Below are 22,424 nucleotides of genomic sequence, written 5' to 3' on the forward strand. Positions count from 1 at the left end.
GTCCTGGAAACCCTTCTTATGTCCTTGCCCACGAAGGCATGTGTACTTGCTTTTGCCCTGTGATTAGCCCTCAGCATGGCAGATTTGCACCATGGAATGTGCGTCTGTTCCTAGTCCTGCTACTGTTTGTTCTGGGTCACGAGAATAAGCCTCGTGGTATTAATGCATTGAGACACCAGGCTGTTGGTAGGAAATTGCATTAAGCAGATCACTTCACATATTATTTTGACCTGGAAAGTGCCTCAGAAGAGAAGAATGAGGATGAGCCTTTGTCATTCAGCATGTGTCGCCTTGATATAATGATAGATGACATCCAGAACAAGGATGGGGTTGGTTGGACACTGTAGGGTGACCGTTCAGGGTAATTTGGAGAAGATTTCCAGTTGAATCAGAGCGCTGGTGCCTGGCAGGATGACTTCCCTATATTTCTCAGTTGGGAGGCTGTAGGAGAAAGTTTTGGACAACCTCCCATTGAGTAATTTTGAGTGCACTCAAGGCATTTAACAAATCTGTCCTGAGACGATTCTCCTCCCAGAGCCTGGCGTTTATGAGGAGGACACACTGGAGAAACTATTATTTGTTGGAGTTTTTGAAAATATGTGAAAAGTAGCCACTCAGAAAAAAAGTCAAAATGGATGCAGTGATTACAAGAATAATTCAGGATCTTCCTGTTGGGTTAGGGAATGATTTATTTGAGAGGAAATCTCTTCCTAGAGAAAATGTTGCCCAGATATTGACCAGTAAGAACAGTAATGGGCTTCCCAGGTGGCTCAGTGGTAAGGAACCCGCCTGTCAATCCAGGAGGCAGAAGAGACGCAGGTTCCAGTCCTGAGTCAGGAAGATCCCTGGAGTAGGAAATGGCAACCCACTCCAGTTTTCTTGCCTGGGAAATTCCATGGACAGAGGAGCTGGGGCTATAGTCCACAGGGTTGCAAAGAGCTGGACACTACTGAGAGCATATGCACACACACACACACACACACACACACACGAACAATAATCTTCAAGGAGGTATCGTGATGTTCTACAAGGAACAGTTATCACTAGTGCATGGTTTCTACTGAAGAAGGGATTAGAGTCCTAGCCTCCATTTACAGAAGAGAGGGTTTCAATCAGGCATTCAAAGAATTTCCAAACTGTAATGACCGTGAGATATCAGCAGGGAGATTGCTAGCGTTTTTTTTGTTAAAAAAAAAAAAGCATCACCCAGCTTGGCTTTTATGTGTAGACCTGCATGGAGGTGGGAATGCTGGGGGACCATTCCCTTCCTCATCCCAGGAGCCCCCAGATCCTATTTGCCAGTGGTTCCCCCAGTAGGGCCTGCCAGAGAACATCCTTCCAAGCACCTAAGAAGCTTTCTTGAAACATGCAGTCTCCCTTTCCATAAACCTTCCAGTGGCAGGCTTCCCTGATGATCCAGTGGATAAGACTCTGCACCCCCAGTGCAGGGAGGCTGAGTTCCGTCCCTGGTCAAGGAACTAAGGTTCTCACATACTGCAACTAAAGATCCCACATGCCACAACTAAGACCCAGCACAGCCAAATAAATAAGTGATTTTAAGAAACCTTCCGGGGGGAAATGAAGCTTGGAAAATTTCCCCTGGTGATTCTGTTCTGTCCCTGTGATTGAAAACTCTGCACTCTGGCAGCTCAGCCTCGGCTGTGGAGCCCTGCAGTCTGCACGGGGGGGTCCTCTGAGAGCTGCAGTGCAGACAGTGAAGCCAGAATGAGCTTTTCCTCCCACGTTGCTGAGGCAGCAGCTGGTGGATAGAGCCGGGAAGCCACACTTGCTGAATATCCCTCTACCCCAGCCCAGCTCCAGCTTCTTAAAAGGGGGCTTCGGTGGGGCTTTGTTCTGTAACCTTCCAGCAGTGCTTGGACTTGTCCCCTGGTCTGACATCTTGTAGCTTTTTTTTTTTTTTTTTAATTGAAGTATAGTTGACTTACAGTGTTGTGCCAATCTCTGCTATTTGGTAAAGAACTCAGTTATACACACATATACTTTGCTTTTTTTAATATTCTTTTCCATTATGGTTTATCTCAGGATATTGAATGTAGTTTCTGGCGCTATACACTAGGACCTTGGTTTTTATACATTCTAAATGTAATAGTTTGCATGTACCAAACCCAGACTCCCAGTCCATTCCTCCCACCCTGCCTCCTGGCAACCACAAGTCAGCTCTTTGTCTATGAGTCAGTTTCAGGTTTGTTGTTGTTCTTGTTGTTCAGTTGTTAAGTCGTGTCCAACTCTTTGTAACCCAGTGGTCTGCCGCACACCAGGTTTCCCTGTCCTTCACCATCTCCCGGAGTTTGCTCAAACCCATGTCCATTGAGTCAGTGATGCCATCCAACCATCTCATCCTCTGTCGCCCCCTTTTCTTCCTGCCCTCAATCTTTCCCAGCATCAGAGTCTTTTTCAGTGAGTCGGCTCTTCACATCAGGTGGCCAGAGTATTGGAGCGTCAGCTTCAGCATCAGTCCTTTCAATGAATATTCAGGATTGATTTCCTTTAGGATGGACTGGTTTGATCTGTTTTGTGGATAGGTTCATTTGTGCCATAGTTTAGATTCCACATATAAGTGATATGAGATTTTATATCTTAAGCATGTCACAGAAATGTACGTTGCAGTATAGTTTCAAAAAGCTGAATGCCATTTGGTTTGTGTTTTTGTCTGAGTGTAGGTCCAACTATGGGGCTGAAGTGGCAAAAATGCTTGTGTTGTGTGACATTGTCTAATAAGCTAGCAGGACTTTGGCCTCATCAGGAAAGAGACTGGCTAGACAGGCCATTGGAGGTGGGTGCACGAGCAAGATTCATGTTATGGAATTGAGGAGGGGAGGTTGAGAGGCGAGGGGAGTTGTGTGGTCTCAGCCATTATGAAATCTTCCTCACATGCATCTCCAAGAATTTGAAAAATGCCAGAAGTAACTACACCCTGAGAATGAGGTTGGCACAGAGGGATCTTGTGTGACTGTGTTTATTTCAGATCATCAGTGGGCAGGTAACCGAGGTGATGACAGCTCAGCTTGATTTTCGTCTGGGCCAACCAGCCTCACTGTAGTGGTGACTACAGACTGGCCTCCCAGTGCCGTGGCCATCCAGGGGCTGTGTTTCTAGAAATGGAACAGCCCCATGCTGGTGGTATAGGTATTATACTTAATAATAGGCACATTTCTTTTTTTTTTTAATTTTTTTTCTTTTTTTGGCCATACCACATGACATGAGAAATCTTAGTTTTCCAACCAGGGATCGAACCCATGCCTCTGCACTGGAAGCGTGAAATCTTAACCAGTGGACCACTAGGCAAGTCCCAATTAGGTACATTTCTTGAGCAGGTTAGGCTTGCATCTATTTTCTATAAACTTCAGAAGGACTTCTCAAGATGAATAGTATTGTATGTACTTACTAACAGGGAAACTGAGGCAGAGTAGTTTGGCAGCTTCTCCAGGACCACACAAGCTAGTCACCAAAGGAGGCAGGATTTGAACCTAGCCGTGTTCAGCTCCAGTATTCTTGCCTGGAGAATTCCATGGACAGAGGAGCCTGGCAGGCTACAGTCCACAGGGTCGCAAAGAGTCGGACACGACTGAGTGACTCACACATGTATATGTATGTATGTGTTCAGCTTTGAAATGTGTGTTTCTTTGTTCCCGTCACACCGCTCAATGACTGCAGAACTGTCCTATGAGAGAATGTCACTTTTAATCTTATGAGTTAATGGTTTGCCTTTTAGTGCGTTAAACTCAGGATGGTGGCACATGCGTGATCAGTCATGTCTGACTCTTTGCAACCTCATGAACTGTAGCCCACCAGACTCCTCTGTCCATGGGATTCTCCATGCAAAACTACATGCCTTCTTCCAGGGGACCTTCCCCACCCAAGGACTGAACCTGCATCTCTTATGTCTCCTGCATTGAAGGCTGGTTCTTTACCACTAGCACCACCAGAGCGTATTTAATTACAGTTGGTAGCTTAGGAACCTTGTTCAGAGTCGGGAGACTTGTCTGCACATCTTTCTAACACAGATGTGCCCATCTGATGTTAGTGGTCCCTGGGTCAACAACTAACTCCAGGAGATGGAAGGTGGGAAGGGTCGGGGGGAGGTGGGAGAAGCAGTTTTATTTATGAGGAGGGCCTTGGGATCACTATCTCCAGTTATTCACAGAAGAAAATATTTAGCGATACTTTTGGAATACTAAAAATGTGTTTTAAAATGGATCCATTTGCAGGCCAAAATACTTTATATTTTATTATGTATAGTGACGTTGGGAGAGGTGTTTTTTTTTAAAGTCTGCACTTAAAACAAAATTTTGCTTTAGATATCGACGAATGTTCAGAGCAGCCCTCGGTGTGTGGCAATCACGCAGTCTGCAATAACCACCCAGGAACCTTCCGCTGTGAGTGTGTGGAGGGCTACCGGTTTTCAGAGGCGGGAACATGTGTGGGTAAGTTCTGTGGGTGACTTTTTTTTACGTTCTTTTACCATATTCTTTTCTATTATAGTTTATCCCAGGATATTGAGTATAGCTCCCTGCGTTACCCAGTAGGACCTTGCTGTTTATTCTATACATGAGTTTGGATCTGCTAATCCCAAAGTCCCAATCCTTCCCTTTCCTGCCTCCCTTCCCCAGGCAACCACAAGTCTGTTCTTTATGTCTGTGAGTAGGTGACTTTTCAAAACGAGTATTCATAGGATGTATGTCAGTGCCTGTGTGAATGGTATTGCCTCAGTAATTATCCAGGCTGAGATGGAAGATTCCTGGTTTTGTTGTTGGGGAGAGCCATTTACAAAGGTGAATCAGTCTCTGTTCCTTTCTTCTGACTACCTGGAGAGTCACAGGTACAAGGCATAAGCAGTATTATTTGTCTGCACTAGTAATACCATTCTCTTCTTAATAAAACTCCTTTTAATTCTTTCCATTATTCTTTAAATAGCTATTCAAACAATTAGACATGTTCCTCCTTATAATCAGTGGCCTTGGGATTCATGTGGAGGGAACACCTTATAGGTATTTGTGTCATTATCTGCCTTTGATTAAATTCTTCTTGGTTTGCATCTAAAACTCATTTGGGGCCTTTCTGCTTGTGGATTTCCATTTTACAAACCACAAGTACTAGCATAACTTCATAGCCTATCAAAGTTAGAAGTTAAGGGGACTTCCGTGGCAGTCCAGTGGTTAAGACTGCATCTGCCAAGGCAGAGGCCCTGGGTTCAATCCTTGACCGGGGAACTAAGATCCCACATGGTGGTGATGATGGGCCGACTACAAAGAGCCAGATTGTTTCAATCTCCCCCCTTTCCCCACTGCTGCACTTTGATCTGTAGTTTCCAAGACTTTCAGGTTCAAAGATTCTTGGATATTTCCAGGTCTGGAGGGCAGCTTGCTGAAGGGGGCATCTGAGCTCAACATTTATTCCCAATTTAAAACATATTTCTCTTTCACTGCATCAAGGAACCATCTCTTTGCCTCTTCCTTGCTGTTTACTAAACCCTAGCAGGCTTTGTGTTTGCTCTGTCTTGAAACTCATAAGAGGCTGCCAAGGTCCCAGGGTGAGGTGGTGTCTTGAGGGTGGAGGGAACAGGCCGTTCTCATATTTTGAGTATGACCCAAACATCTGTGTACTGAGACACAGCCAGGCCCCTTTGCACAGAGCTGAGATTTCAGCTCTGCTAAAGTTACCTCTATCTTTTTTTTCCCGTTGAGAACAACAATTTCTGTGAATTTGACCTGACTTCTTTCTCTGCTTTTTTCAATGAAGGAGATTCAAAGGTCTATTTTTGTGGCAGTACCATTTACATTACATTTCGGCTCAAACTTGGGTGGCAGATCCTTTAACCCTTGGGTGGTGACATGGACAATGCTGGGACAGACATGTGTGAGGCATGATGTCCTGGGTTTCTGTTTCCAGCTGTTTCTGGCATCCATCCTCATGGAGGGGCTAGAGCAGGGTGTAACACGGGTGGTAAGCAAATGTCTACTCCTAGGCTTTGGATTTTGAGAAGGACACTTAACTTCTCTGTCACCTGTACAATGAGGTGATTAGACTGGACCACGGGCTTCCTGTGTCCCAAGGAGCCCTTAGAGATGCCCCAGGATCTGCCAGTAGGGACACAAGTAAGCCATGGACAGACTATTTCATTTTGCTATATATGAAATTCCGAGTAACATTTTGTTTGAGTAATGGATCCCATTGCTCAGAAACAAGTATGAAAACCACCTGAAGATCATCAAGTTCAAGTGCTTCTCCCCCTGTCAGTAGCCCCTGTGCAATTCCATTATACTTGGCCTTTTGTCTCTTTTAACTGGCTCCTTTGAGACTTAACCACACAGAGTGATGGCTCACTGGATAAAACCAAGTCTGCCTGAAAGCAAAAAAAATACTCTGGCTCATCACTGGATAATTTAGTGGTCAGTTTCACTCTCCCAGAATTCCTTGGTAAAACTGGATCCTGGGAACTGGTGGTCCAGTGGTTAAAAGACTCCATGCTTCCACTGCAGGGGGCACAGTTTCAACCCCTGGTTGGAGGAGTAAGGTACCACAAGCCTTACAGCTTGGCTGCCCCCCAGATAATAATAAAATAAATAGAGGCATAGATGAAGGTGATGGCTGAGCAGGACCCATCCATCTAGGCTGTAGCAAGGTCCTTCCCTGTTATGATGGGTGGGGTGAAATGAGGCAGGAGCAAACAACATGTGAAGTGATCACTCACATACTTTAAATGACAACTATTTAATGGAGGAGGACTGAGACTCCTTTGCTGGTTGTTCTGTCTGAATACATTTTTTCTACCTTTTTTTGACCCCAATTCTCCAAGAGTGTCCTTTTCACATTTTGTGAGCTGAAGGAATTGGTCAAGAGAGGACCCTGGAGGAAAGAAGAATGTTAGAAACGATGGGAAGTGAGATGACGAGAGGCGTTCAAGGAAACAGTGTGTCCTTGGGTTGGTTCTGTGTAATCTGGTTTTCTGTTTTCCAGGCAGAAATTTGGACCGCTTTAGCAATTTAAAATCTAGTAACCCTCTGGCCCATAGGAGTTGCTTCAGTGATCCCTGTTCCATTCCATGGGAGTTAGTTAACATTTCAGCTTCAGGAGTTTAAGCTGCTAAGTCCGCAGGCTGGGCCTTCATCCATCAATACGGTACTTTGCTAACCTCTCATGGACCTAGACCTTTGAAGAGCATCCTCTTCTTTGAAGAGCATCCTCTTTACCTGTTCTCTGGCAGTGTTAAGAACTCTCTCCTGAAGCCCTTGAGGCAGGATAAACTGGAATTAATCTTGGGAAGACTCACTGAGGAAAAAGATGAGGCGTTCTCTTGTATCCAGGATAATCTAAACACTGAGGGCCTCCTTGGAGAGAAGGAAAGGTTCTGTTATGACATTGTGAGGGCCAGTACTCTGACCTGGGCCTTAGAACTATAAAACCAGAAGTTAAAGTACATTATGAACCCCAGAGTATCTGAACTAGCCATCAGAAATCACCTCCTAGACCTCAGCCCTTGACTTTTTTTTAGGCTTAAATTATTGGTATAATGGATAATTTCAAACATATACAGAAGTAGAGAGAAAAACATAATGAACCCTGGTGTGCCTGTTATTCAATTTCCATATTATAAAGCATTTTGTTCAGTTCAGTTCAGTTCAGTCGCTCAGTCGTTGCGACCCCATGAATCGCAGCATGCCAGGCCTCCCTGTCCAACACCATCTTTCGGAGTTCAATCAGACTCATGTCCGTCGAGTTGGTGATGCCATCCAGCCATCTCATCCTCTGTCGTCCCCTTTTCCTCCTGCCCCCAATCCCTCCCAGCATCAGAGTCTTTCCCAATGAGTCAACTCTTTGCATGAGGTGGCCAAAGTACTGGAGTTTCAGCTTTAGCATCATTCCTTCCAAAGAAATCCCAGGGCTGATCTCCTTCAGAATGGACTGGTTGGATCTCCTTGCAGTCCAAGGGACTCTCAAGAGTCTTCTCCAACACCACAGTTCAAAAGCATCAATTCTTTGGTGTTCGGCTTTCTTCACAGTCCAACTCTCACATCCATACTTGACCACTGGAAAAACCATAGCCTTGACTAGATGGACCTTTGTTGGCAAAGTAATATCTCTGCTTTTGAATATGCTGTCTAGGTTGGTCATAACTTTCCTTCCAAGGAGTAAGGGTCTTTTAATTTCATGGCTGCAGTCACCATCTGCAGTGATTTTGGAGCCCCCAAAAATAAAGTCTGACACTGTTTCCACTGTTTCCCCTTCTATTTGCCATGAAGTGATGGGACCAGATGCCGTGATCTTTGTTTTCTGAATGTTGAGCTTTAAGCCAACTTTTTCACTCTCCTCTTTCACTTTCATCAAGAGGCTTTTGAGTTCCTCTTCACTTTCTGCCATAAGGGTGGTGTCATCTGCATACCTGAGGTTATTGATATTTCTCCCAGCAATCTTGATTCCAGCTTGCTTCCAGTCCAGCGTTTCTCATGATGTACTCTGCATAGAAGTTAAATAAGCAGGGTGACAATATACAGCCTTGACGTACTCCTTTTCCTATTTGGAACCAGTCTGTTGTTCCATGTCCAGTTCTAACTGTTGCTTCCTGACCTGAATATAGGTTTCTCAAAAGGCAGATCAGGTGATCTGGTATTCCCATCTCTTTCAGAATTTTCCACAGTTTCTTGTGATCCACACAGTCAAAGGCTTTGGCATAGTCAATAAAGCAGAAATAGATGTTTTTCTGGAACTCTCTTGCTTTTTCGATGATCCAGCGGATGTTGGCAATTTGATCTCTGGTTCCTCTGCCTTTTCTAAAACCAGCTTGAATATCTGGAAGTTCACGGTTCATGTATTGCTGAAGCCTGACTTGGAGAATTTTGAGCATTACTTTACTAGCGTGTGAGATGAGTGCAATTGTGCAGTAGTCTGAGCATTCTTTGGCATTGCCTTTCTTTGGGATTGGAATGAAAACTGACCTTTTCCAGTCCCATAGCCACTGCTGAGTCTTCGAAATTTGCAGCACTTTCACAGCATCATCTTTCAGGATTTGAAATAGCTCAACTGGAATTCCATCCCCTCCACTAGCTTTGTTCTAGTGATGCTTTCTAAGGGCCACTTGACTTCACATTCCAGGATGTCTGGCTCTAGGTGAGTGATCACACCATCGCGATTATCTTGGTCGTGAAGATCTTTTCCATCCCTATTACTACTACTGCTACTGCTGAGGAGGGTGGTAGTATTTTGCTGGTATATTTCAGTCTTTAAAGAAAACCCCAAATATCGTGTCATCTAACTAGAGTTACTAGTTTTTTATGCACATTATATGCATAATATATATCTGACATATAAGGGCAAATTTTAAAAATACAAATACAATGCTGTTACCATACCTAACAAAATGAACAATTTCTTAACATGATTGAATACCCAGTCCATATTCAAGTTTCCTTGATTCTTTCAAGCATTTTTTAGAGTTAGTTCGTCTCAACCCTTGACTGTCATCTTGAGGCAAGAGTACAAGATGGAGTCTGATTGTCTAGCCTCTGTGCCATATGCCTACTTCCTGAGTCCGCATCCTAGGAGTCTTGTTATCAGGACCCTTTAGAAAATAATAATCCCATCTCCTGGACCTCTGTGCTTGGAAAGCTGGAAGTCATTCCTGTTCTACAGAGGAAGAAAGTACAACTCTGGAAAGTTAATAGGATTTATCCAAAGTCACATAGGGGACTCATATGCACCTGGTTGAAACCCAGGGCTTCCCTCCCCAGAGCCCCGCAGTCATTCCACTCTCCCTGTCTCACTTCCTGGGAGTTTATTTCTCCTTCCTTGGTGGGAAATGGATGACTTTGACTTTGGCATTCATAATAAATATTCCTCCCACCTAGTGAGCCACGGGCTTCCCAGGTGGCTCAGTGGTGAAGATCCCACCTGCCAATGCAGGAGACGTAAGAGACACAGGTTCGATCCCTGGGTCAGGAAGATCCCCTGGAGGAGGGCATGGCTACCCACTCCAATATTCTTGCCTGGAGAATCCCATGGACAGAGCAGCCTGGTGGGCTACAGTTCATAGGGTCACAAAGAGTCGGGCTTTGAAGTCACAAAGTGACTTCACGCACGCTCAGTGAGCCAAAGTCAAAAATGCCATGTGGAAGGCTCAGATCCTCAGGCCCAAATGCTCCACCAACAGAGTTACACAGGAAGCGTGTCTGCCTGCAGCGGTCCACCTCCACATCCAGATGAAGGGGGAAATGGGTTCTGGGCACTGGGTGTGGAGAGTGACCTGAGACAGAGCCCTGGGCTGAAGTTGAGGTCGAAAGCCAGGCTGTATGACCCACTGTGGGGTCAGTCTGTACACACTGAGCAGAGGTGGGATCCAGGCGAGGAAACAAAGGAGCGCAGGGCTAGCACCCCACTGTGAGCGGGGATGAACCTGAAGAGACGTCTGGGAGTCTGGGCCCCAGGCACAGTCTCCAGCTCATTGGACTACACTGCTTGGAAGGCCTGGGGACTGCTTAGGGGACTCACCTAAACATTGTGTGTTAACTTTCTGTCTGAAGCTGACATGGACCTGCGCCCCATCAACCACTGCGAGACGGGCCTTCATGACTGTGACATCCCCCAGCGGGCCCAGTGCAAATTCATGGGCCACGGCTCCTACACCTGCATCTGCCTCCCAGGCTTCTCTGGGGATGGCCGAGCCTGCCAAGGTGAGTGGTTGCTCTGACTTTCCTCTCTGTGAGACCTGAAACAGTTCCCCAGGTGATGCTTATCATAGGCTAGTTACTCACCCACCTCTGAATTCAAGAGAATTATTCTCTATAGGAAACAGCAACCCACTCCAGTATTCTTGCCTGGGAAGTCCCATGGCCAGAGGACCCTGGCAGGCTATGGTCCATGAGATCACAAACACAACTTAGCAACTAAACAACAACAAATTCTCTCAGCTCTATTGAGTAAACAGGCTGCATTTTGTGTCTCAGGTAGTTTGAATTATGCATTTTGTTTGGGGAGCTATGTCTTGTTGGAGAAGACACCTGTTCTGCCTGTCCTATTTTGTTCCATGTATGTCACTTGGTTGTTCAGTTCAGTTCAGTTCAGTTCAGTCGCTCAGTCGTGTCCGACTCTGTGACCCCAAGAACCGCAGCACGCCAGGCCTCCCTGTCCATCACCAACTCCCGGAGTTCACTCAAACTCACGTCCATTGAGTCGGTGATGCCATCCAGCCATCTCATCCTCGGTCGTCCCCTTCTCCTCCTGCCCCCAATCCCTCCCAGCATCAGAGTCTTTTCCAAGCCGTCAACTCTTTGCATGAGGTGGCCAAAATTACTGGAGCTTCAGCTTTAGCATCATTCCTTCCAAAGAAATCCCAGGGCTGATCTCCTTCAGAATGGACTGGTTGGATCTCCTTGCAGTCCAAGGGACTCTCAAGAGTCTTCTCCAACACCACAGTTCAAAAGCATTAATTCTTCAGCGCTCAGCTTTCTTCACAGCCTAACTCTCACATCCATACATGACCACAGGAAAAACCATAGCCTTGACATGTATGTCACTTGCTTGTTCAGGCATAATTAAATGCCTGCTGTCTGCTAGGGACTAAGGAGATTGAGATTGTTTGTCTTTAATGAAAAGACTAACAATGCTTACAGACATGTAACTTAAAGTCCAGCCTTTTATTTACTAAGATATATACAGTTGTTCCAGAGAAGGCAATGGCACCCCACTCCAGTACTCTTGCCTGGAAAATCCCATGGACGGAGGAGCCTGGAAGGCAGCAGTCCGTGGGGTTGCTGAGGGTCGGATACGACTGAGCAACTTCACTTTCACTTTTCACCTTCCTGCATTGGAGAAGGAAATGGCAGCCCACTCCAGTGTTCTTGCCTGGAGAATCCCAGGGACGGGGGAGCCTAGTGGGCTGCCGTCTATGGAGTCGCACAGAGTCAGGCACGACTGAAGCGACTTAGCAGCAACAGCAGCAGCATGCAGTTGTTCATCTGGCCTGCTCTAATTTTGTGCTTCCCCAAAAATTAAGCCCCCTTTTTGACTGCAGAGGCAGAGAATAAATGACTCCACAAAATTCTTTCAGATCTCAGATCAGCCGATCACTGGTGGCCAGCATATTGTTCAAGATAATTTGACATAAGATAACTCTGAACAAAGTTTCCTGGTCCTTTGGTTTGCAAAATTACTGAACATTATACTCTAGAGTATTTCTGGAAAGTCCAAGCCTTTCTAAGAGATCATGATTTCTGAAATACTTTGTCTTTGTTACTGAGAATATGAATTTTCTCTGGTCTCTGAGATTTTTCTGTCAATCAGTTAATCATCTGTCTCCCAACTCTTAGACATTTTTGAAGCTCTCATTTATAAGAAGGAAATAACAAAAAAAAAATCCTTTCATTTTTTTCGTTTTGTATGCTTGATTTTTCATGAAAACATCACTGATTCCTCGATTTCTACTAGTTAGATAGAAATCGAGGAATCAGTGTTTTTATAATTAATGTTTAGTGAGTTCTTAAATCATGGTCCCCAGATCAGAAATTCTTTGATGTTTTCATGAAACATTGGAGTCCAATGTTTCATGAAAACATCAAAGTTAGATAGAAATCGAGGAATCAGTGTTTTTATAATTAATGTTTAGTGAGTTCTTAAATCATGATTCCCAGATCAGAAATTGGGTCCCTAAAAGTGGAGAGCGAGTGGCTTATATTATTGTGTAAACTAGGAATTCTGGAAGAAATCTCACTCTCCTGGGCTTGGTGGCTGTCTTGCAGATGTGAATGAATGCCAGCCAAGCCGATGCCACCCCGATGCTTTCTGCTACAACACGCCAGGGTCCTTCGTGTGCCGCTGCAAATATGGTTACCAAGGAGATGGCTTCCATTGCGTGCCTGGAGGTGAGGTGCTGGGATGTTCGGAGTAGATAGATCATTGCTGTCTATATCCATGAGTACTGAGTCCATAGCTCTGGCAGAGAAGACAAGGTGGGTATGTGGGAGGCTCGTGGAGAGCTGAGGTGGGTGATCAGAGTGCAGCTGTGGTATTGAGCAGTACAGTTGTGTAGTGCACAATTCCAAGGGTGCCACACCTAGATCAGAAGAGTAAGAACTGATCTGTATTAGTCAGGGTTCTCCAGAGAAGTAGATCTAATGAATGTGTGTGTGTGTGTCTAGAGAGAGAGAGAGAAATGTATTTATTTACATATAAAGAGATTTATTAGAAGGAATTGACCCACACACCGTTATACAGGTCTGTTAGTTGCCAGGACTGTAGTCAGCAGCCCGAAGACCCAGGAATAGCCAGTGTTTCTGTTGAAGTCCAAAGGCAACAAAGAGCTTGTGCTCCATTCAAGATCATCAAGAAGGGAGAATTCTTTTTACTTAGGAAGGGTCCACATTTGTGTTCAATTCTGGCCTTCAAGTGATTGGATGAGGCCCACCCACGTAAGGGAGGGCTATCTGCTTTACCTAGTTTGTGGCGGGAAAGGTTAGTCTCAGGCAAAAACACCCTCACAGAAACCGCCCAGAATAATGTTTGACCAAATATCTGGCACTCTGTGGCCCAATTGAGTTGACACCTAGAATTAACCATTGCAGGTTCTGAAGAGTCATGGGGAACAGAGCTGGGGTGGGGGTGAGGACGGTGAAGGCCACCAGTTATGGGAAGAGGCAGACTGAGGACTCTTCAGAATTGTCTGTATTACCTATTATACCTGGACTGTGCAGCTTCTAAAGTTGCCTACTGACCTGAGACTTCTGTGATAATCTCATTAGACCATAAGGACAGTGATGGCCCTAGTTCTGTATCTGGAATGATCCTGGATCTCAGCAAACACTTTTGAATGAATACATATCATTGGCTGTCTTTTGTATGGTGCCTACTGTGTGCTGGGTACTTTATCTACCGTTTCATGTAATGTTCATCTCTTTAAAGCAAGTAGTATTACTATTTCTATTTATATAAAGGACGCTAAAACATAAAGAAATAAAAGCACAATCGAGATCTCAGAGTGCTAGAACTAAGACTCAAACTAAGACTAAACTCTGCCCAATGGATTCTAACTTGAAGTCAGTTCCCCAAACCACACGGTAACCTGTCATGAGATTAAGGATGCATTTGGTGCCTCTGACTGGAGTTAACCAGTTGTGTTGGTATTTACTTTAATTGTTGCTACTGTTGTTGGTCAAGTATATTTATCAGTGTTTCAATAAGAAATACATGGAACTTTCCATATAACCACTTTTTTGAGTGATTAAGAACTATTTCAATGTCTCTCTCCTCCACTAGCCTTGAATGCCTTGAGCATAGATGCCTATGCATTTTATTTTCATGTTTCCAGTGTCCAGCAGAATGACGTGGTGCATGGTGGGGCTCATAGTTCTTTCTAGTTATCAAGGAAATAAATGACCGCATTAGTTTCCATTCCTGCTGTGGTTTATACAAGTATTTATTCATTCATACTCTCAGCAGGACTGGTGTGACTGGTTTTTAGAACAGTTGAGGATCCAAAATGAGAAAAATATTAAATTAAGTTTAAATTTTGATGCATAATACTACATATTGCTGGTCTAAATTGTTTTCTTCTGCTTAGGACAGAGGTCAGTGCTGGGGTCCAGCCCCAGTGGATCCAGGGTGATTCGAAGCGGGGACGGAGTTGGCAAGGAAAAACTTATCTATTTAGAAATATAAGATTAAGAAAAAATAGTATAGTAGGAAAATTAGTGGAGAAAAGAGGCTGAATAACTTGGTTTACGTGGAAAGCTAATAAAACCTCAGGTCAAGAGGTTTGCACCATCTACATTAGGCCACCCACGCCCGTTTGAATAGCGGAGGGTGCCCCGCCTTGGACTCCCTCTCGCGTGGATCTTAGAAGCCAGGGCAAGTAAGTAGACATGGCAAGCCTCCACGCCCTAGATGGGAATTCAGCCTGAAAAGGAGAGGGAGAGAGAGGAAGAAAGAGAGAGAGAGAGATTTGACACAGGGGAAACCAGCCTTTCCAGTGACTGGCCCCTCCTCTATTATACGGAAAGGCCTTTTATACTTTTGATTGTACATAGAGATCAATGGGTAATACAAAATTATGCAGCGTCAGCAGCCCTGACTCTTATCGAGACCAGGCTTTCTCTCTGCATACCTAATTGTATACACAAGTCTTAGGTGATTTACATCATCTGGCCAGAAGGCCAATTAACATTTTACGGCCCTTTTCTGATAAGGGTCTGTCAACCAGAGAACTTATTTGTGTTGTTCTTCCCAAAGTCTGGTGCCACTCTCAGAAAGCACTAAATAAAGTTACATTCTTACACAGCAAGGACACAACAATTTGTAACAATGAAAGAAGTACAGTGATTTATAACAAAGAGAAAAGTAACTAACTCTAAAGTCTAGTGTTGCTAACATCAAAACTACTATATTCCTTTTTCTATATCCCAATTACATTGATTAATATCCTCCCAAGTGCCTAAAAGATAAAGAATATGGAGGCCTGGCAGCAGTCATTGACTCAACAGTGAAACCCATCACCAATATAATTTTTAGCTCTTTAAAAAAAGGCTCTGTATTTTTAAGATGCTTTAAGCTTTGTGCCTCTCACAGTTGGGGGGCTGTAAACAATTCACAAGTTGTAAAACTCCGGGCAGACTGGTCAGGTAAGTTCGAAAGCTATCAGAGGGGTTTAAGCCGAGACATTCTTTTCATATGCAGGAGACTGTTAACTGGAGCCCTAAGTTAATTACTTTTAGAGGAAGGTGATCGGGGATGGCCCCCTGTTATGTCAGAAGAGTGGAAAGCACGGTACAATAAGGCAGGCAGACTCTGGTTTGGGGGGGTAGATGCTCAGGCAGAGGTCCCTTTGAGACCTGACTCACCTTGCCCATCAGGTCTCTCCACATGACCTTGTCATGGGTGGGATCTCCCGTGCTGGCTCCTGGCAGGTCAGTAAACTATGACTCGCAGGTCAGATCTGGCCCACTGCCTGTGTTTTTGCAAATAAAGTTTTATTGGAACACTCAGGCTCTTTAGTTTATCAATAGTCTACAACTGCTTTCATTCCACAAAGCCAGAGGTCAGCAGTTGTGGCAGAGCCTTCAAGGCCTGCAAAGCCTGAAATATTCACTACCTGGCTCTTGACAGAAAAAATTTACCAACCCCCAGCCTAGATGAACCCAGGCAGCATCAACCTTTTGTGCCTGAAATTAATTAAGACATTCCAGCAACTATTAAAAATGACTAAGTCATTATTTCCTTAGGCCTCCTTCACATCTTTCCAGTTCAAAAGGAAGCAGATGTTTCATTTTTTTATTTTTGTTTTTTTAACCCAACTCCTTGCCCCCCTTGGCTCTGTTGACTGCACAGAAACAAATCCAGACCTGTAGCCTGGGTTACAAAAGCGGGACAAGGATAAAACCAGAGTTCTTTGCTAGGATTATTTTGGTATTTAATCCTGTTTTCTTAAGAAATTCATCATCTATTTATATGCTCGAGAGAGAATGTACTTTAGAAATACACATGTCTCCATCAAGTATTGTTTATAAGAGAAAAAATATCTAAGAGACTACTAACAAGAGAAATGGACAAATGAGTTTGGGTACAATCCATACCATGAAATGATATATAGCAATAGTTGAAATGAGTGAACTAAAGGGAATTCCCTAGTGGTCCAGGGGTTAGGACTGTGCACTTTGACTGCCACGGACCTGGGTTCAGTCCCTGGTCAGGGAACTAGGATCCCACAAGCCATACAGTGTGGCCCCCAAAATTAATTAATTAAATGAATGAATAAATCTCAACAGTCTATTGGGCAAAAAATCGAGTCATACAAAGCTCTCACTTTTCAAGATGGCCCACACTCTGTGTCTCTTTCTCTCGATAAATTTACTTCTTAGCTATTAAAAAAATAGTCACAAAAGAATATAGGCAGTGTGTCACATTTATATAAAATATAAGTCTATATGAAAAGAAACCCACATATGTATATACATATACAATAAAATGATAAACTGCACGCATGAGAGTGAGAAACCAAAACTTCAGGATAAAGGTTACCTTCTGTGATAGGAGAGGAAATTGGGGTTAGGGAGCCTTGCTGCATTTGCATTTTAATGTATTTCCAGTTGGAATAGGAACACTGAGGTTTTCATCATGTTTTTTTAAGTTTTATATGACTACCTGATGAAATATTGACAAATGAATACCTAATGAAATATTGACAAAAAAATTAAGTATAGTATCATTCAAACTCCTATTGCCAAACATAATGAAGTGTAGGGATTAGACATTCAGCATTTTTTGATACCTACTCTATACAGAGGGGATTGATTTTTAAATAAAAAACTAGCTTTAGAGGTTAGTCAGTTAAGGTCATGGCTATTGCAGTATTAACCAACGATAAGCAAAACAGAAAAAAATGACTTGTTCTCTGCTGTCCTTCTGCACTCTTTGCCCAAAATGCGTGTGTGGATTGTGAAATCAGCATAGTGGGTTGTTATTTTCATTTAAATGGAATGGAATGAAATAGAAACCAATAATCAAGAAAATAGAGTATGCAGAGTGTGGAGTAGGAATAAGTCTTGTCTCGTGAAATGGTGGCTGTATATCCTTGTCTGGTGCATGGCTGAGTTGTGTGCCCGTGTGTATATGTGTAAGTGTGTGTGTGTGTATATGTCCTGAATTGCAGAGTGGAATGCATTTCTACGGATCATGGTCAGGAAGTTTAAAGGCTGCCATATTAGTTATCTATTTCTCTGAAACAAATTATCCTCTAGAGTTAGCCTCTAAATGTTCACTACGTTACAGTTTCTGTCGGTCAAGGATTTAGGAGCACAGCTTGTTTTTCTATCTGTAGTTCCCTCTGCCATCCCTTTCTTATCCTTCATCTATTGAGGGACGTCCTGTCGTTCTCTTTGTCCTCAGTTGGAGAAAAGTCACCCCAGACTCCCTGCTGTTCCCTGGATTAGTATATCCTCAAGCAAATAAAGAGATGAGTAAAGAGAGAAAAGAATAAAGATAAGTAAAGAGAGTAGATGAGTAAAGACTAACGAGAACCTTGCCTCAGTTGTCATTTAATCAACCAGCAGCCAGGACGGGATATGTGTCTTTACCATCCCACCCCTACCCCACCCATAGTGGGACCCTCCCCACGTGGGCCTGGAGGGGCCGCTGTGGGCCAGGCTGAGAAGCCATTCCCAGGAACACAGTGATATCATAAGCACAGCCTCCATAAACAGACTTGAAGTTCTGTTTCCTGAGGCACCATTGAGGTCTCCCCCAACTGTTACGTAAGTTCAAGTTATAGCGCTTCACAGCTCCACTGGAAATTCTAGATCACTGGAGATTTCGTATATTGGCTCACACAGTCCTGTCAGCCACAGAAAAGAGAGGTACCCATTCCCTTAAAAGTTCAGTTTTGTTGACAGTATACAGAGCACCAGGCATGCTTTCTGATTGGAAAGGCAACACCAAATATAGATGTTCATGGAAGGAAACAAGTCTGTGGGCCACAGATAATTCTGGTGAGTGTGTTAAGCTAGTGTGTGTGTGTGTGTGTGTGTGTGTGTGTGTGAGAGAGAGAGAGAGAGAGAGACCACCGGCAGGCCGTCCTCGGCACTGAGCATGTGTGTGCAGAGGGCCCGGGGCTGGGCTGGGGATCCAGAGACCTGGATTCTAGCTTGAGCTAAAGCATTTGCTAGTGCTGTGGCCTGGGGGAGCCAGTCCAAACTCCAATTCTCTCATTTGACATAAAAGCCATAGTTGCCTGTTGCACAGAATTATAGTGAGAATTAAGTGAACCCTGTGTGAACAGAGACAGCTGGTACAGAAGCTAAAACCCTGTACAAATGTAAGATACTGAGGACATAAGCAAGCCCTACACCTAAGAGTGAGCAAGACCAACATTTTTATTATCAACTAGATGGCTTATTTTGTATCTTTGTTTGGCTCTTCCTACATCAAATACTTTTTGTTTGTTTTTCTTTTTTTAACTGAGGTATACTGACAGACAGGGAAGCCTGGTGTGCTGCAGTCCATGGGGTCACAAAGAGTTGGACACGACTGAGTGACTGAACAGAAATCGTTGATTTACAGTGTTGTGCTAATCTCTGCTGTACCGGTGGCTGTTACACACATATGGACATTGTTTTTGTAATATTCTTTACCATTCTGGTTTATCACAGAATATTGAATATAGCTCACTATGCTGTTTTTGGTTTTTCTATTAGCCTCTGGGACAAAAGAGCAGACCCAGTTGCCCCTCACCAGGCTCAACACACAGTTTTCTGGCGGGCTTACTGCTTCTAATCAAGGGGGCAGCCACATCCAGCAGGCTGACGTGAGAACTGGCAGTGCAGACAAAGGCACTTGAAACATTCACTGGCAGCACACACCGAATGCCACTGCGAAGGCCTCGTGAAGATACTGTCACAGATGAACACTGGAGTGCAGGACTTAAAAATTCCAGCCGCGCACATTGTCTCAACACATTCCACTCTTGTCTCGTATAACACCAGGGGATTAGTCCTGACATCACTGGTTGACCAGCACTGCTGACAAGAGCAGAAGTGGTGGAACTGAGGAACAAAAACATTTTTCAGATGTAAAATTCTATGAAATATGTAATATATTATTATCTGTTCTATTATTACTATATATATAATATTAACACAGTAATATATTAATACATGAGTATTTATATGAGGTTTCTCCCTAATGTAACTAGCAATGTCCTAGAGCCAGGGTTGAAAGCTACATCCCCCACAGGCCAAATATGGCCCACCATTTGTGTCTGTTAATAAAGTTTTATTGAAACACACATTCATTTATGTATTAAACTTGGATGCTTTCATGCCACATCCATAGAATTGAATTGTGACAGAGATCATATGCCCCACAAAACCCAAACATTTACTCTCTGCTTCTTAGCAGAAAAAGTCAGTAGAGCCCTGCCCTGGATTGTATAACCACAGTCTTCCAATAAAGATTAAAATAAAAAAGGACACCACCACACCTTTGCTCTCCAAGCCCTACAGAGAGGATATTTCGGGAATTCCCTGATGGTCCAATGTCTAGGACTCCATAGTCTCACTGCCGAGGACTCGGGTTTGATCCCTGGTTGGGGAACTAAGATTCTGCAAGCTATGTGGTGCAGCCAAGAAAAAAAAGGAAAGGATGTCTTGTGTGTATCTTTTGTGTCATAGGCTCTCCTGTCAAGCAATGACTCACTGGATTGTCGCTCTGTGTTTGCTTGTTCCCTTCCCTCCAGACTATGAGCTCCTTGAGCGCAGGACCTGGGAGTTAGTCCCATGTGCACCCTGACTCCAGCCCAGAAGTGCTTCCCAAGTCAAGGCTAAGGGAATGCAGTCACTCACTGTCTTAGAGCCTAAAATCTGCTCAGGGAGACAGACAGGGAACAGCCTCTGAGTCTCAGCATCAGAGTGACGAGAATCCAGAGCATCCTGGGAACTCTTGGAGGGCCTGAGAAGCCTTCCTGCAGGGAGCACATGCCTGAGCTGATTCTGAAAGGATTCACCGAGGAGGAGGAGGGGGAGTCACACAATAAATGAATGAATGGATGAGTGAGGGAATGGAAGGGCCTGCAAAAGAAGGGCAGCTGACATGGTTCAGTTTGGCTGTGAAGTATGGCCCTCAGCTGCACCTGGGCATCTCTGTATGGAGGATGTGCACAGGCCATGGCGATGCTGGCCTGTCTGCCTCTGTCTGATGCTGTCGTGGCTGAGCTCTAGTCAGAGCGGAAGCAGCTTTTGTTGTAGTTGTTCAGTTGCTTAGTCAGGTCTGACTCTTTGTGACCCCATGTACTGCAGCACACCAGGCTCCTCTGTCCTTCACTGTCTCCTGGAGTTTGCTAAAATTCATGTCCATTGAGTCAGTGATGCCATCCAGCCATCTCATTCTCTGGTGCCCCCTTCTCCTTTTGCCTTCAGTCTTTCCCAGCATCAGGGTCTTTTCCAGTGAATCTGCTTTTAGCATCAAGATGCTAAAGTTTTGGAGCTTCAGCTTCAGCATCAGTCCTTCCAATGAATATTCAGGTTGATTTCCTTTAGGATTGGCTGGTTTGATCTCCTTGCTGTCCAGGGTATTCTCAAGAGTCTTCTCCAACACCACAGTTCAAAATCATCAATTCTTTGGCACTCAGCCTTCTTTATGGTCCAACTCTCACATTCATACATGACTGCTGGAAAAACTATAGCATTGACTATATGGATCTTTATTGGCAAAGTGATGTCTCTGCTTTTTAATATGCTCTCTGGGTTTGTCATAGCTTTCCTTCCAAGGAGCAAGCATCTTTTAATTTCATGGCTGCAGTCACCATCCACAGTGATTTTGGAGCTCCCCAAAATAAAATCTATCACTGCTTCCACTTTTTCCCCTTCTATGCTGTGAAGTGATGGGGGTGGTGCATACTTGAGAATTGTTTACTATAGAATATAGCATCTCATCAGGAATTCCACACATATGGAATGGTATTTCCCAGCCTCGGGATAGGAGTTGCATAGTTGAAAGGCCATATTTCACACTAGCCCATAATTAAAAGGAAACACACATATGCTGGTAAATGTGCCCTAGGGTCACCCATATCTTTGAGTTGGACTCAATGTGGGCAGTCAAGAAGCTGGTGATGACAAAAAGAACACATTTAAGAAAAATTTAAAGTTTCTTAAAACAAATGTCAGTGCTGCCCATAAAGCGATGAATAGTAAACAAAATGTGGTGTAGACATGCCGTAGAATATTATTCAGCTATGAATAAAGAACTAAGTAAGTACTATTACATGGCCACAATGTGGATGAACCTTGAAAACAGCCTGCTGAGTGAAAGCAGCTAGACACAAAAGGCCACATATTGTAAGATTCCATTTATGAGAACGAACCAAAATAGGTAAATCCATAGAGACAGCAGCAGACTTGTGGTTGCCAGGGGCTGGGAGGAAGGAGGAAGTGGAGACAACTATTTAATAGATCTGGGATTTCCTTTTGAGGTGAGGAGAATGTGTTGCTACTACTAGAGGGAGGTGGTGGTCACTCAGCATTCTGACTGCACTAACTACCCCTGAATTGTTCAGTGTAAAATGGTTGATTATATATTATATCCATTTTGCCTCTGTTTTTCAAAACTGAAAAAAAAATGGCTTAGAAAGGAAAAGAAAATGTAGACATACTCTTCTTGACCGTTAAGTCCACTAATTAATAATGCTGTTTAAAATTTTTAATTAATAAAACATCCCAGAGCACAAGGAACTCCACTCAATACACTGTAATCTGAAAAAGAATGCATATGTGTATATGTATAACGGAATCACTTAGCTGTATGCCTGAAACTAACACAACATTGTAAATCAACTATACTCCAATATAAAGTAAAAATTAAATTAAATTTTTTAAATAAGCTCTAAGGATATATTGCACAACATAGAGAATATAGGGTTTTCAAGGTGGCTC

The 22,424-nt window shown here is 43.8% G+C and overlaps 1 protein-coding gene across 1 annotated transcript in view; it reads left to right on the top strand.

Moving 5' to 3' along the window:
- The window catches only part of NID1 (nidogen 1), a 99,124-nt gene that overhangs the window by 55,591 nt on the left and 21,109 nt on the right, over positions 1-22,424 (top strand). The window contains exons 10-12 of the mRNA XM_068981722.1: positions 4,320-4,445; positions 10,536-10,685; positions 12,750-12,872. Coding sequence (XP_068837823.1) covers positions 4,320-4,445; positions 10,536-10,685; positions 12,750-12,872 — 399 coding nt within the window. The remainder of the gene's footprint in view (positions 1-4,319; positions 4,446-10,535; positions 10,686-12,749; positions 12,873-22,424) is intronic.

The sequence above is a fragment of the Capricornis sumatraensis genome, chromosome 10, assembly GCF_032405125.1.
Source record: "Capricornis sumatraensis isolate serow.1 chromosome 10, serow.2, whole genome shotgun sequence".
NCBI classification, from domain to species: Eukaryota; Metazoa; Chordata; class Mammalia; order Artiodactyla; family Bovidae; genus Capricornis; species Capricornis sumatraensis.